General features: G+C 31.2%; 1 protein-coding gene across 1 annotated transcript; it reads right to left on the bottom strand.

Annotated features, from left to right (window-relative positions):
* Nucleotides 1–40: 40 nt before the first annotated feature.
* On the bottom strand, nt 41–8,928 carry LOC130644536 (GDP-L-fucose synthase-like). Its single transcript, XM_057450183.1, has 10 exons — nt 8,748–8,928; nt 7,314–7,428; nt 6,745–6,798; nt 6,285–6,433; nt 5,019–5,152; nt 4,759–4,823; nt 4,382–4,448; nt 4,226–4,305; nt 2,490–2,589; nt 41–822 (listed from the first exon to the last, which is right to left on the bottom strand). Exons 1-10 carry the CDS (start codon nt 8,876–8,878, stop codon nt 767–769), a joined length of 951 nt encoding a protein of 316 aa, XP_057306166.1. The 5' UTR covers nt 8,879–8,928; the 3' UTR covers nt 41–766.
* Nucleotides 8,929–12,846: the final 3,918 nt, after the last annotated feature.

Genomic DNA, 12,846 nt, shown 5'->3' with positions numbered 1-12,846 from the left:
TAAGACATTTTGGGACCATGTATAGAAAAAAAAACAAGACTAGTTGTAATGCAATATTTAGTTACAAAAATATTAGGTAGCTACCGTACAAAAACCAACTAGACAAATAATAGATAACAAAATTGAAGCATGACAAATCTTATTAAAACCCACAAACCATCTGGTTTGTAAATCGTCATATATTTACGAAAAATATTCATCATTTTAAAAACATATAGAACTGTTAAATATTAGCTGTTTTTTGAATGAGATTACCTAAGAATATATCAGACTTCTTAAGTGAATATTTAAAGAATCTCTGTGCAAAATTCTAGGAAAATGTTTAAACTTTAAATTTATAATGTTACAGATTTCTTTGAATTTTGTAGACTTCTTTATTCATTGCCCTATTTTAAAACTCTTCTTCTGTCCATATGTGTTGAAACTGTTATTTATCTTTATGTAGCATATTTATGTTGTTTTTACAACAAGTCGTACAGTCTTATAAAGTCTGCATTTTTACAAGCATACTTGGTCGAGTGAGAACCTGTTTTAAGAAAATAAAGATGCAGTTTCGATGGTCTAGTAAAATAAAGGTTTTTGGACTGGTTACTTTTTGAAACTTTGTCACTTCAGCTGTTAAAGTAATCTCAGTATAAAACAGCTATTAATAAATAAATATAAGATACAATACATAACCCAACACAGACTTAAAATTCGTTTAATTTCCTAATAAAATCTGTAATGTAAAAACTTGGTATTCTTGTGACATGTGATTTCCTCTTTATTATTTTCGTGCAATTTCATAATTTTTTACAAACCAATCACATGACTCTTTCATAGCTGAAAAAAAACATTATTATTATTATTATTACTTTTATTTATCCAGTATAGCTTCTTTAGTTCCAAACGGTACTTTTATTAATAAGGGAGTCCTAGTGCATTTAAAGCTCCCATTTGAGCTACGGAAGTTGTGCAAGCACAACAGCCACTTGATTAGACATCCGCCTAAGATATCAATCCTATTCTTATGCTGAAAGTTAGGCAGAAAGGATCAATTCAGACTTTTATAGTCTTTGGCATGACTCGATTCAACACTGGAAGTAAACACTTTACCACAAAGCCAGTTAAATAAAATTGTATATAATAATACGCAACAACTGCAAAGTGGATACATTAGTAATTTAACATAAAAACTAGGGTTTGTGTCAATAAAATTAGTTAATTAGTTAAACCATTGCATAAATGGTAAAATGGGTTAATGGGTTAAGGGGCTAAGACAGTTTTGTAATGTTTTGTCAACCCCTTTCTTAAAAACTATAGGTTGATGATGTCATCAAAAAACCTTAATATATTGTAACTGTTTGTTGAATTCTATTATTTTGGTTAGCATTCCAAACTTTATCTGTATCTATGTACTATCAATTGATATCATTATTATATACTTCTGTAATTATTTAGCTGCTTAATCATGTGGATTTTTCTATAGCATACAAAGGCATAAACCATTGAAATAAAAATAATGGATGATAACAGGTTAATTATTGCTAGAAATTAAAAGCATTTGTCAGAAATTAAGAGACGTTTGCCATGTATAGATCTTTGTGATCAGTAACTTTCCTTCAAAGGAATGTTTTAACTTTTGTTCTCTCTATGTGTCAAAGAATTATGAAAAGTGAAAGTTATTCCTTATTTGTAAAAATAAATTTGTCAATATCTTTAATTTTAAATTTAAAAATAATTTGAAATGGAATGATGCCAATGACATATTGCTTGTTCCACTTGTAGTGTAATTATGCAGACTTGTTTTTCTCATGTCTCAATGGTCTTCACTTTCACACCAGTAAATAATTACATGGCTATATATCGGCTGAAATACACTGTTACCAATTACAAAGGAGTCATGATATCTTGGTCTAAATAATTTCTCATCTTGATCAGGAGTCAGTGGAATAGCTAGGATATTCGAGTTGGTTTTCGTGGCTTAATTTCTTCACAATAGAACCAGAATGATTATAAACCCTGAGGTGTATGATCTTCAAGATCATCAACCTCTAGTCATAATTTTAAAAGCAACAATCTTACAATGTTTGAAAACACAAGCATTAATTACTCCCTTTAGCCGCAAACAATTTATTTTGTTATCGTCCCTTGAAATAAAAAGGGCATATATTCTTAAGACAGTCTTGCCTTTCATCTGATCTATTAGCAAGCATAACTAGCCATTCTTAAGGTTTAAACAGGGACGTAAATACGATAAGTGGGATAAGTGCATTAGCAGAGATTATAGATAAGTTTTTCATAATTTTTGCCAAGCAGCCATTAAGAAACTCTGCCACTAATGTTAAGAAAGTTCTTAAGCAACTTTTCTTCTAGGTGAAAAGTTAAGTTGCCTAAAAATGTACAATGTAATATTCTATTTCCTAAAGGAGCATCGTAAAGCATCATAATCATTGGTGCACCAAAGTATTAACCAAACAAACAATGGTAAAAAAGAACAAACGCAATACCTTGTTTCATAGGTGTAAATTTAAAGTCAGGCCAAAGTTTTCTCAGTTTTTCATTACTTGCTGTTTTCTTGTATTGTCCATCAGCACGAGTGGTATCATACTAAGAAAGATATTAATGTGCAATGTAATCTTATGATTTTTAACAGCAAAGCTTACTTACACCTGTATTTCAGTTGGAGGTTTTAAGTTTTTTTTATAAGAAACTTATTTATCTGATTCACCTGGGATGAAACTTTAAATAGACTGTTTCACTTAAAATGCCTTTCAGAAACAGGCCTGTCAGATTATCAGTTTTTATTTTTCTATAAGGTTGCAGTAATTTTTCACACAATTGTTAATAGAGGCCATTTTCTGACTATATATTCATCTTTTCTATTATTATTCTATTATTACACTTTATATTGATTTTATAGCTATAATAGTATTATCTTTCGCCAAAATTATGCAGTTCCACAATTCCTATTTAAATAAAAATTTCATAAATAATTAATTCTGTTTTTTTTTATTCCCGGCTTAACGTTCTTTTTCCATGCTAGCATGGGTTGGACGGGTATATTAATGACCCTCTTCCAATCTGATCTAGACTGTGTTAGATCTAAACTCAACTTCCTCTGTATCAAGTCTGTCCTTATAACCTCCTACCAAGTCTTTCTCGGTCTGCCTCTGGACTTTGCCCCAGGAACTATCTGTGCTTGTAAATTATAATAAAAGGTCGTAATTGTTAAAAAGAATAACAAAGAAGACGAAAACATAAAATTTTATGATGATATTTATTTTACTACAGCTTTTCAAGGGGTGGGGGACATTAACAGAGCAAGCTTCATGAACCCCAAACACTGCATCACTATGAAATGATTAAAATCATTATCAAACATTAACTTGTTACCCTGGGTAATAGTAACCTATTCTTCATTAAGGTGTAGTTGGTAATACTATTAAATCCAGTTTTTATCTGCCTTTGGCTTTAAAATTAAAATTAAATGTGAATTTTATTTTCTTTAAAAGAAAAAATTTAAATGAGAATAATTTTCTATCTTTTTCAGCTTCTAATAATGTTTGGATAAATCGTTTTTTCTTTTTTCATTTGTTTGGAATACCCTTGAGTGTTACTACCTGTCAAGGTAAAAACCTAACTAAATTCATGTGTTTGCAATCAACGTAGACTTTTTGTAACAAGCAAAAATAAGCATAACAGTAAAGGGTTTTTGACAAAGAAGCATATAGCAACCTGTTTTTCCGTAACAAAAGTATAATAAAAACACATGTCCAAATTTATATTTAAAAAAATAATGGTTTTCTACGCAGTCAATATACTATATTTTGCAATAATAATTAGAATTATCATAACAGATGAGGCTGTTACAACAAACATGAAGTTTGTTGTAACAGCCTCACACGGCAGCAGTATTGAGGAAACATTGCAGTAAATTTACTAGCTACCCTGTTAATTGATTAGCTAGCTACTTGTTCAAAATTAATTTTTTATATGTAAACTATCTTATTGATAGTTAGCTTAACATTAATATTTAAAAATAAAAAATTCATGGTAAATAAAGAAATTACGCTAGGTATACATTTTATATGATTTTGCGTGTTTTTTTAATCGCATGCCCGTTTTGGGTGCATAAGGGCTGCTGACTGGGCAGTAGGGAAAGCGAAGGAAAGCTGTCCCACCCAACAAGCATAGGCATTTTTTCACTCTGATATCAGTTTCAGAAGAAAAAAAAGACATTTACCTGGACTCCATTTTTAAATTCCATTGCCTCAACAATCATTTCTGCAGCTTGTTTAATAGAAACTTCATCTTTCTCATCAACTTAAATACAAAAACGTTTTTATAGACAACTAGTACCATAGCCCAGTTGCAATTTCTAAATTTAGTCAAAACAAACCTGATAATATGATTGGAGAACAATCATCATACTCTCGTAAAACTAATAGAAACAATCTTGCTAGGTCCTAAAACCAAATAAGAGAAGACACAGTGAACAATTTTCAATGCATTTTAGCTTTTCTAAATCCCATTTTCTTTGTGTTAGAATTACCTCGAAAAAACATAAGAAACAAATTGACATTTGCTGAATGGCAACAAAAATTATAAAGGTATAAAGAAAGGTATAAAGTTGCATTTTAAAGTATATACAAACAGCCTTTCTAATTTCAATTACTTCACCAAATGACTTAACACAAAATGCTACTTGTCTGCCTGCTTTGTAGCAATTGCTGAGCACTGAAGGAATCAGAAAGCATGCGTGTAAGCAAATGTTACCAAGGAATATATGAATTGTCTCAATGGCTTCCCAGTGCCCCAAATTGTTAAAGGTGAACCATTTTCTAAATAAAATAAAATATAAAATCGAAACATTGTTTTCTATACTGTAGTCACAGTGCTGCCTCTTTGGAAAAAATTAAGTATATGTTAAACTTATTATTTTTGTATTTATACTGTCACTCTATTTTTGTAATGATTTATAATCATATAGCATGTTTAATGTTTTCTTTGTGGATTACCTTACCAACAAAACTTACTTTTCGCTAGATACACTTTATGGATAAGTCCTGGCAGAACGTGTCCGTCTTCAATATTAAAGTTATCATTTGGACCAAAGACATTGCAAGGTATAACACTAGTAAAGTTGCAACCATGTTGTTCTTTATATCCTCTATGAAGGAAAAAAAAAGTTATATTCTTTTCTTTTTTAAAAAAAAATACTGCATAAAACAAAATTATTATTCTGTTTTCTGTTATTTACAGTGAAACCTGTGGTAACGTGCACCTCTCTATAACAACCACCTCCACATAAAACAACCACTTATTTAATACTAATTGAACCTGCCAATAAAAACCCGAATTTAAAAAGCCAAAAAATAATATTGCTCACTGCTGGAGCATTTCATTTTTTCTTTGTTTTAAGTGATTTTATTGTGGCAAACTTCATATATTCTGCAAAATATGCAATGCTAACTCACTTGCTGCTCACAATTTACATGATAAAATCATTTGCTCCTGGCAAGCCGTTCTCGTCACTTAATTTTTTTTGTCACTTCACTTTATTTAATTGTAAAAGACAGTTAATATACCACCAAGATTGTTGGCATAATAATAAACATAAATAATGATCATGGATCATCTGTAACACCCTTGTACAGAAAAAACTTTTCAATTTTTTGATAATTTTGTTATCCATTTTTATCTTAGCAATCACAGTGTGTATAATAAAAAAAATTGCAGCAATGGAGAAGAGATCATTGCATGTGCCTTATTATTATTTTAAAAAATATGAAAAAATAAATAAAAATACTAATAATAAAAGGTACATGCAACTATCTCTGCAATTCATTTCAAATGACACCTTTTTAGCACATTTTGGGAGTTGGAATTTAACCAAATAACTTAAGATCCTAAGTCCACTGTAAACATTAAAAAGTGAACTTTGACAAGTTTAAATTGTGTGAATCTAGCATAGAAATGGCCTATGTATGGGGTCTAACTTTAAAATTTGCCAACTTACAGCTAACATTTATGGTTCCCTAAGTGGTTGTTATGGACAGGTTTGACTGTATTAAAAAAAGAATATTTAAACTTTAGTGCTTGGACACATCACAGTAAACAAAGTACGGAAATATAGCGAAATTTTCTGGTACACCATTTCCTCATGTTAGTGTTACTAGCAGGGTTCTTACTAGAGCTTTGGGTGTTGTAGTTTTTACAGGCACAGGAATAACAAGAGAAACAAATGCTGGTGGTAACAAGAGAAAATATTCACATCTGTCCTTCCCAAACTAAGCACTTACTTGTTAAGAACATCAATCATTCGTTTTGCATAGGAATAACCAAAGTTGGACTCATGTGGTGCACCATTATGAACCATAGTTTCATCAATTGGGTATGTGGTCTTGTCTGGAAAGATACATGTCGATAAACATGACACACACTTTTTAACCTAAAAAGTGTCCCGATAAATTAAATTTGATTGCACTTTAACACTCCCTCAATTGAAGTCATGTAACAAGATTTTCCAGACCTTTATGTGAATTGTTTCTTAATGCAGAAATGCTAGAAAGCATAAATAGCAAATTTTGAATACTGGTTTACATGTTTACATTTGTCCATTTTAAAGAACAGTAAAGAAGTGTTGTCCCCATTCTTTTTAGTTTAAGATTGTACTTTGTTTTAAAATTCATATTTTCTTACGTATCATTAAATGTAAGAGGACCTAAACATATGTATACACTAGTACACTTGTATACTTACATTGTACTTATGACAACATGCCAGTATATTATCATTTATCTGCATGTTCTGTCGCTACAATAGAATTTAAGCATAAAAATAAACTTTTAAAAAAGCATACCCACAATGCAAAAATATTTTGGGTTAAATTGAGTGTAATGCTTGTAGATGGGTAAAAACACACTTTTTGGGTGCTAAAATGCTATTGCCACAGTGTGTGGGAAGCATGGGCCTCTTTACACGGCACATTTTAAAGAAATTTTACTTAACTCAGCATTTAGCCATTTTGTGCCCCCAAGTATATAGGTTACACAGAGGTACTTCAGCTCATTGGGTTATTTTGTATAATGGTCACCTTCAAATGAGATTCTACATGATCATTTTACATTTTATATAAACCTAACCAAACCTTCATATGAGATTCTACATGATCATTTTACATTTTCTATAACCTGACCGAGATCATAAACCTAACAAACATCATTTTTTTAAATTGTTTAGAAATTTTTTTAGATAGGGTTAAATAAGAAACAACATTGCAAATACTTGAAATATATTAAGCTCGGACTTAAAGTAAAAAATCCACTTACAAAAAAATCTAAATTTGCTCTTAAATTTTTGAATAAACCTCCCACCAAAGCAGCCAGATGAATAACATGTGTCGGTTTGTGCTTCTCAAAAATGGCTTCAACTTCTTCAAGTTTTCTACAAGGTAAAATATGTTTATTTGTGCTGTGTAGTCAGGTTCGGAAACTACCTGACTTCCTAGGGCTAGTTAACAATTGTGTTAAATCGGCTAACCTTGTTTCTGTATGAAGTGACTGAGGGGGTTGCTACAGTACTGTGAAAAGGTTTGTTAACATCATGGTTTGTGTTTATTTCATGTTACGCACAAACCACAATAGCCCACGATGGGTATTTTTTCAACAATCGTGGCACGATCATGTTTCGTGGACTACACGAACAAAAATTAAACATTACACCGTGGTGTCCACGATAGATAACTTCTATTGTAAAAGAACAAAGACCGTATTAGTTTATCAATTAAATCAAAAACCGACAGCAAAAAAATAAATTAACACTTGTTGTTTTCATTCGTTGTCGTAAAGCTAGCTATATAATAGATTTTAATATAGTGTCTGAACTACAGTACTGTGAAAAGGTTTGTTAACATCGTGTTCGTGTAACGACTGTGGTGCACACAAACCACGATAAAATCGTGGTCTTTATACATAACAAACAATCAAACATTCTATCGTGGCCACCACGCTAATATTATTATCTCCACAAAGGATTGTGTGTCCCACAATTATTTTCGCGAGCACCACGATTTTTATATAATTCAATTTTTTTTCTTTTCAAAAAAGTTTTTCGTTAAAGTAAAGATTTTAAAAAACATTTCTATCACCGCTTTTCGTTTGTAAACTTTTAAAATGCAATCTAAAAAAGCATTTCTATCGCCGCAGACAAATTTAACTTTTTTAGACAAATGACATTTTGTAAAAATACAATCGCGTCCATGACGAAAAAGTATACACCAAGCAAAAACTACGAATATGCTTTTTTAACTTGATAAAACCCGAAACAAACAAATTAACTTTAATGAAAAACTTTTTTGAAAAGAAAAAAAATTGAATTATATAAAAATCGTGGTGCTCGCAAAAATAATCGTGGGACACACAATCCTTTGTGGAGATAATAATATTAGCGTGGTGGCCACGATAGAATGTTTGGTTGGTTGTTATGTATAAAGACCACGATTTTATCGTGGTTTGTGTGCACCACAGTCGTTACACGAAAAAACTTGCTATAGCATGCCATCATAAAACCTTTTTACAGATTTGTTTAATGGTATTGACAAAAACATAGTAATGACACACCCATTTTGAACTTAAATTCACTCTCAAAGGGACTCCTTTTTTAAAGAATATATATATATATTTTGCTGAAGATTTGTCCGTGCATTTTTTGCTAAATTTTTTTCTGCCGACATTCTTGGATTTAATATAATTAGTAAGACTCACGTTAGATTCCCATCCTTTGATGATAAAAAAACAAATTCTTCATTTGGCAAGTTGTCCTGTTCTGATATTTGTTGGATAGCTTTTCCAACTAATCCTGTACCACCTGTAACAAGTATTTTTAATGTAGCCATTTTTTCGATTATTACTTATTTCTAAAAACAACACACAGAATAATATGTACTTATACAGGAAAAATTTGGTGTGCATAACAAGCTGCAAGTTGAGAATTTTATAGAAAATTTATTTTATATCTATTTTTTTTATGTTGTTTAATTATTAGCACATTTACAGCTTTCGTTTTTTTTTATTTTAATTCCCTTACAATATTATTGACTTTAAAAATCACCAGAGTTAAGCTCGGTTCAATTCACATGCAGATATCAGCGATCAATATTTTATGCAATTTAATGTAAAAAATATGCTATATATCACCTTTAAAGTTAACATTGTACGTATCAAGAAGTGTGCCAGGGAGTTTTTTATGATATAAATCAGCTTTGGTACCCAGCAATTCCTTGACACGTTAGCAATTATTAGGGAATAACTGTTAACATGTATTTATCGTCATATAGAACAAAAAGTAACGCAATATCACAGATCCCATGAATATAGCAGAAAAGATGCTGGTTTTTATCAGAAAGATCATAGAGTATCGAAATAAAAGATTATCAAGGAAGGAAGACTATTAGGAAGCAGAATTGGAACAATCTACAATGGCCTCAACAAGTTACAAAAACCCTCCAGTGTTAAAGGATGGATTCAATTATATTGATTTGAAGTTAGAGTTAGTAAAAGTGTGGCAAAAACTTACACATTAAGCTGATAAGAAAGCTTTAGCTGTATTTGCTTTGTTAGATGATAAGGCTTAAAAGATTGCCTCACAACTTGATATTTCAGATTTAATAGCTATGATGGTATCACAAAACTTACAGATAAGTTAGACAAGATATTCCTCAAAGGAGAACTAACGATTAATAACAAGTTGTGCTTATTGTTCATTATAGGGTAAATATGAACAGTACTATTTATTATATTGGTGAGCTTTGGTTCTTAAAGATATTTTGGGTAAAAGTAGAACTACGATCGCCGCCATTTCAGTGTTTGGTAAATTACCATAAGTCCATAGGATGTGAACGCATTCTGAATAAGCAAAGCAAGGGAATGGTACACAGATTAACTGTGTCTTCTGTGATTGTTTAAGAGTATACATTATTATTTCACAAAAAATAATGTTTCACTGTTATAAATATAGCTTTATTCCAAATGAATGATCCAACAGCTCTAGAAGGAAAGACAAGTAGTTGCTGATAACTTGAATGCATTACATGATCCAAGAGAAGCCTTTATAAAGCCTTGAAACATAATGTAAGACCTTCAACAGGTGTGAAGTATCTAACAGGAGATAAGGTATACTATAAAAGAAGATCTGATGATTCTTGGAAGGGCAGGAAAGTCAGCAAGTCCTGGTGAAGCATGGATCAATATATTTTAGAATGCATATTAAAAAAATAACAAGAAGCATGTGTAGAGGCGGAAATAGACAATGATGAAAAACAGGAAACAGAAAAAAAATATTGGAAGATGAGGAGATAAGCAGTGAAGCATTAATTACCAACAGTGATGTTAATAACGATATATACAGTATATAATGAATACCTTACTTGTAAATAACAATTTATTGAAGCCAAAATGTAAAAGCAAAGATTATGCCAAAAGTTGAAGATAAAATGAAATAAAAAACAAAAGTTAATTGGAAAACAGAAACTGTGCACTCAAGAGCTTGAAAAGCAAATGGAAAGTTTAGGAATTAGCTGAATATTGTTGATAAAGTTGAAAATGTTTAGAATTTAGACTGGACAAATGTTGAAGAGTGGGATTTTACTTAAATTATATCAGAAAAGGCTTTTATATGCTTGAATAAATATGGCACTTGGAAATATAGAAAAAGCTAAACTTCTAGTATTTCATGATACATCATTTGCAAATCTAAAGAAAAAAGGGTCTCAAGGTGGATTCATAGTTTTCTTAGTGGTTCAACTAAATCAATCACTATCCCTGATTTCCTCACAGTCAAGATATATAATTGAGAATAGTAGTTAATAGTGCGCTTTCTGCAGAGATCATGCAATTGATTGATGCTGCTGGCATAGGGTTTGATGTTTATTTGAGGAAATTTTCAATATTGCATCATCAATTCATTGTTTAATCGATAGTAAAACACTTTAAGATGTTGTTATATTTCACAAAACAAGTTTAGGACAATCGCTTAAGATTAGATTTTAAAATAAAGAAGTGAATCAGATAACACAAGTTTCAAAAGAACAGCAAATTGCTGATTGTCTTACCAAACAAAAAATAAATTATTGATAAATATAAAACACCCATGCATAACAACTAGGAATTACAAATCTCAACTTCGTTGCATAATTTAAGGACAAAATGCATATAAATATGGCACTGTTAGATCAATAACATCAGTACTTCAAACTTTAGAAACTTCAAATTATGAATAACATTATATTTTGCTAAGAAGAAGCAAAAAGCTTTAATTATGTGAAGTTTCGAGCTTTAAGGTACATGAGACTTTATTTGTAGTTTAAAATTAAGGCTGTTATCCTGCTGGAACCACATTGGTTATTGTGGATTCATACAATACTCCTCGGTATTAAATAGGTTTTTCTGGCTCTTTGTTCACTAGGCATAACTTTTGTTTCGTGCTGTCCTTTTATTGCCAAGTCAGTCCTTATTTTGCTACCCTCCTAAAAAAACTAAGAATTTATTCATCATCATTCATCATTCTTGGCTTAACGTCTGTTTTCCATGCTAGCATGGGTCGGATGGGGTATATTAAAAAACTTTTTTTAGAATACAAAACTACCCTACTGTGTAAACATATAACATTCTAATTTGAATAATTTAGAGCTCTTAGTTTAAGTATGTCTTGTTTTAGGCATCTAAAAGTTGATTACCTCTCGCGCTTCTAAAATTAGACCATTTGATGAAATAATTTTAATATATAGATCTTAAACTGTGGGAAAACACAAATAACTTTGTTATGGAGTTGAATCATGAAGTTAGATGTTCCGTGCATCTGTTTTTACCAAAACAACAATTTATAGAAGCATTGGCATAGATAACACATTTTCTTTCTGGTGGAGATTTTAGAATAGTGAAAATAAATGGAGCTAAACATAGTTTAGCTCATGTTAATTGCAGTTCCCAATACTTGATAGTTGCTATGCAGATGCATCATTAAGGGTACACAAGGTTGTCTTGCTCACCCAAGGCATCTTTGTCTCAAATAACCAAATCAAAGCTATGTGTCATAACTTGAAGCAACTTTCTTGTTGTTGATACTTTAGAGTAGGGTACTAAAGGTTTGGGTATAGTCTGTCCATTAGGTGGTTCTAATCAACAATCTAGGGGCCCTCTATAAATAGGAGAGAGTTACTCTGATTTAGTTTCTCACCAGTAGTAGCAATAACTTGCTTAACTGAAATAATTTCCGTACTTGAACATTGCTACCCATCATCCTGGTTGGTTTCAACAATTATGTCTACAAAGAAAAGTAATTAAGGAAGCAGTATTGATGCCTCAAATGCGAACAGTGGAGGAATGGGCCAAACTCAGTAAAGAATCCCTAACTTTGATATCTAATTCACACAACATGCCAGTTAAAGGACTATCAAAAATGACTATGGCACAAGCCTTATTTTAAAAATTTCATTCTGATCAGCTCGTGCAAATGCAAAAATATAATGAGAATAATCCGTCACTTGTTCTTTTTTACCGCTCAACGTAACATAAATCTGTTGCTTCGTCATGTCCCAGGTCGTTCTAATATTTATACTCTCTCAGTTGCAGGTAAGCAAGTTCAAAAAAGAATGCACAAAAGCAGACAGGTGTCCCACAGCAATCCCTTCATCTGTTTGGAATCTATTGAAAAGTCTGTAAATTATTACTTGTAGTCTACCATTTCACCAAACACAAGGCTAACTTATCGTTCTGGTATCCAGGCATTCCAACAATGTTGTAAAAACGTCATGGTACCTATGTTTCCTCTTAAAGAGTTAACTTTAAAAATTTTTGTGTCGTACAT

Source organism: Hydractinia symbiolongicarpus, chromosome 5 (assembly GCF_029227915.1).
Source record: "Hydractinia symbiolongicarpus strain clone_291-10 chromosome 5, HSymV2.1, whole genome shotgun sequence".
NCBI classification, from domain to species: domain Eukaryota; kingdom Metazoa; phylum Cnidaria; class Hydrozoa; order Anthoathecata; family Hydractiniidae; genus Hydractinia; species Hydractinia symbiolongicarpus.
This window is presented reverse-complemented; position numbering and strand designations above follow the sequence as displayed.

Excerpts from the sequence above, each read along its gene's own strand:
- LOC130644536 (XM_057450183.1), bottom strand. The coding sequence starts at position 8,878 with ATGGCTACATTAAAAATACTTGTTACAGGTGGTACAGGATTAGTTGGA. Across the intron at positions 7,429-8,747 it reads TCAAAGGATGGGAATCTAAC|AAAACTTGAAGAAGTTGAAG; the intron begins GTGAGTCTTACT and ends TTTACCTTGTAG. Across the intron at positions 5,153-6,284 it reads ATGATTGATGTTCTTAACAA|AGGATATAAAGAACAACATG; the intron begins GTAAGTGCTTAG and ends TTTCCTTCATAG.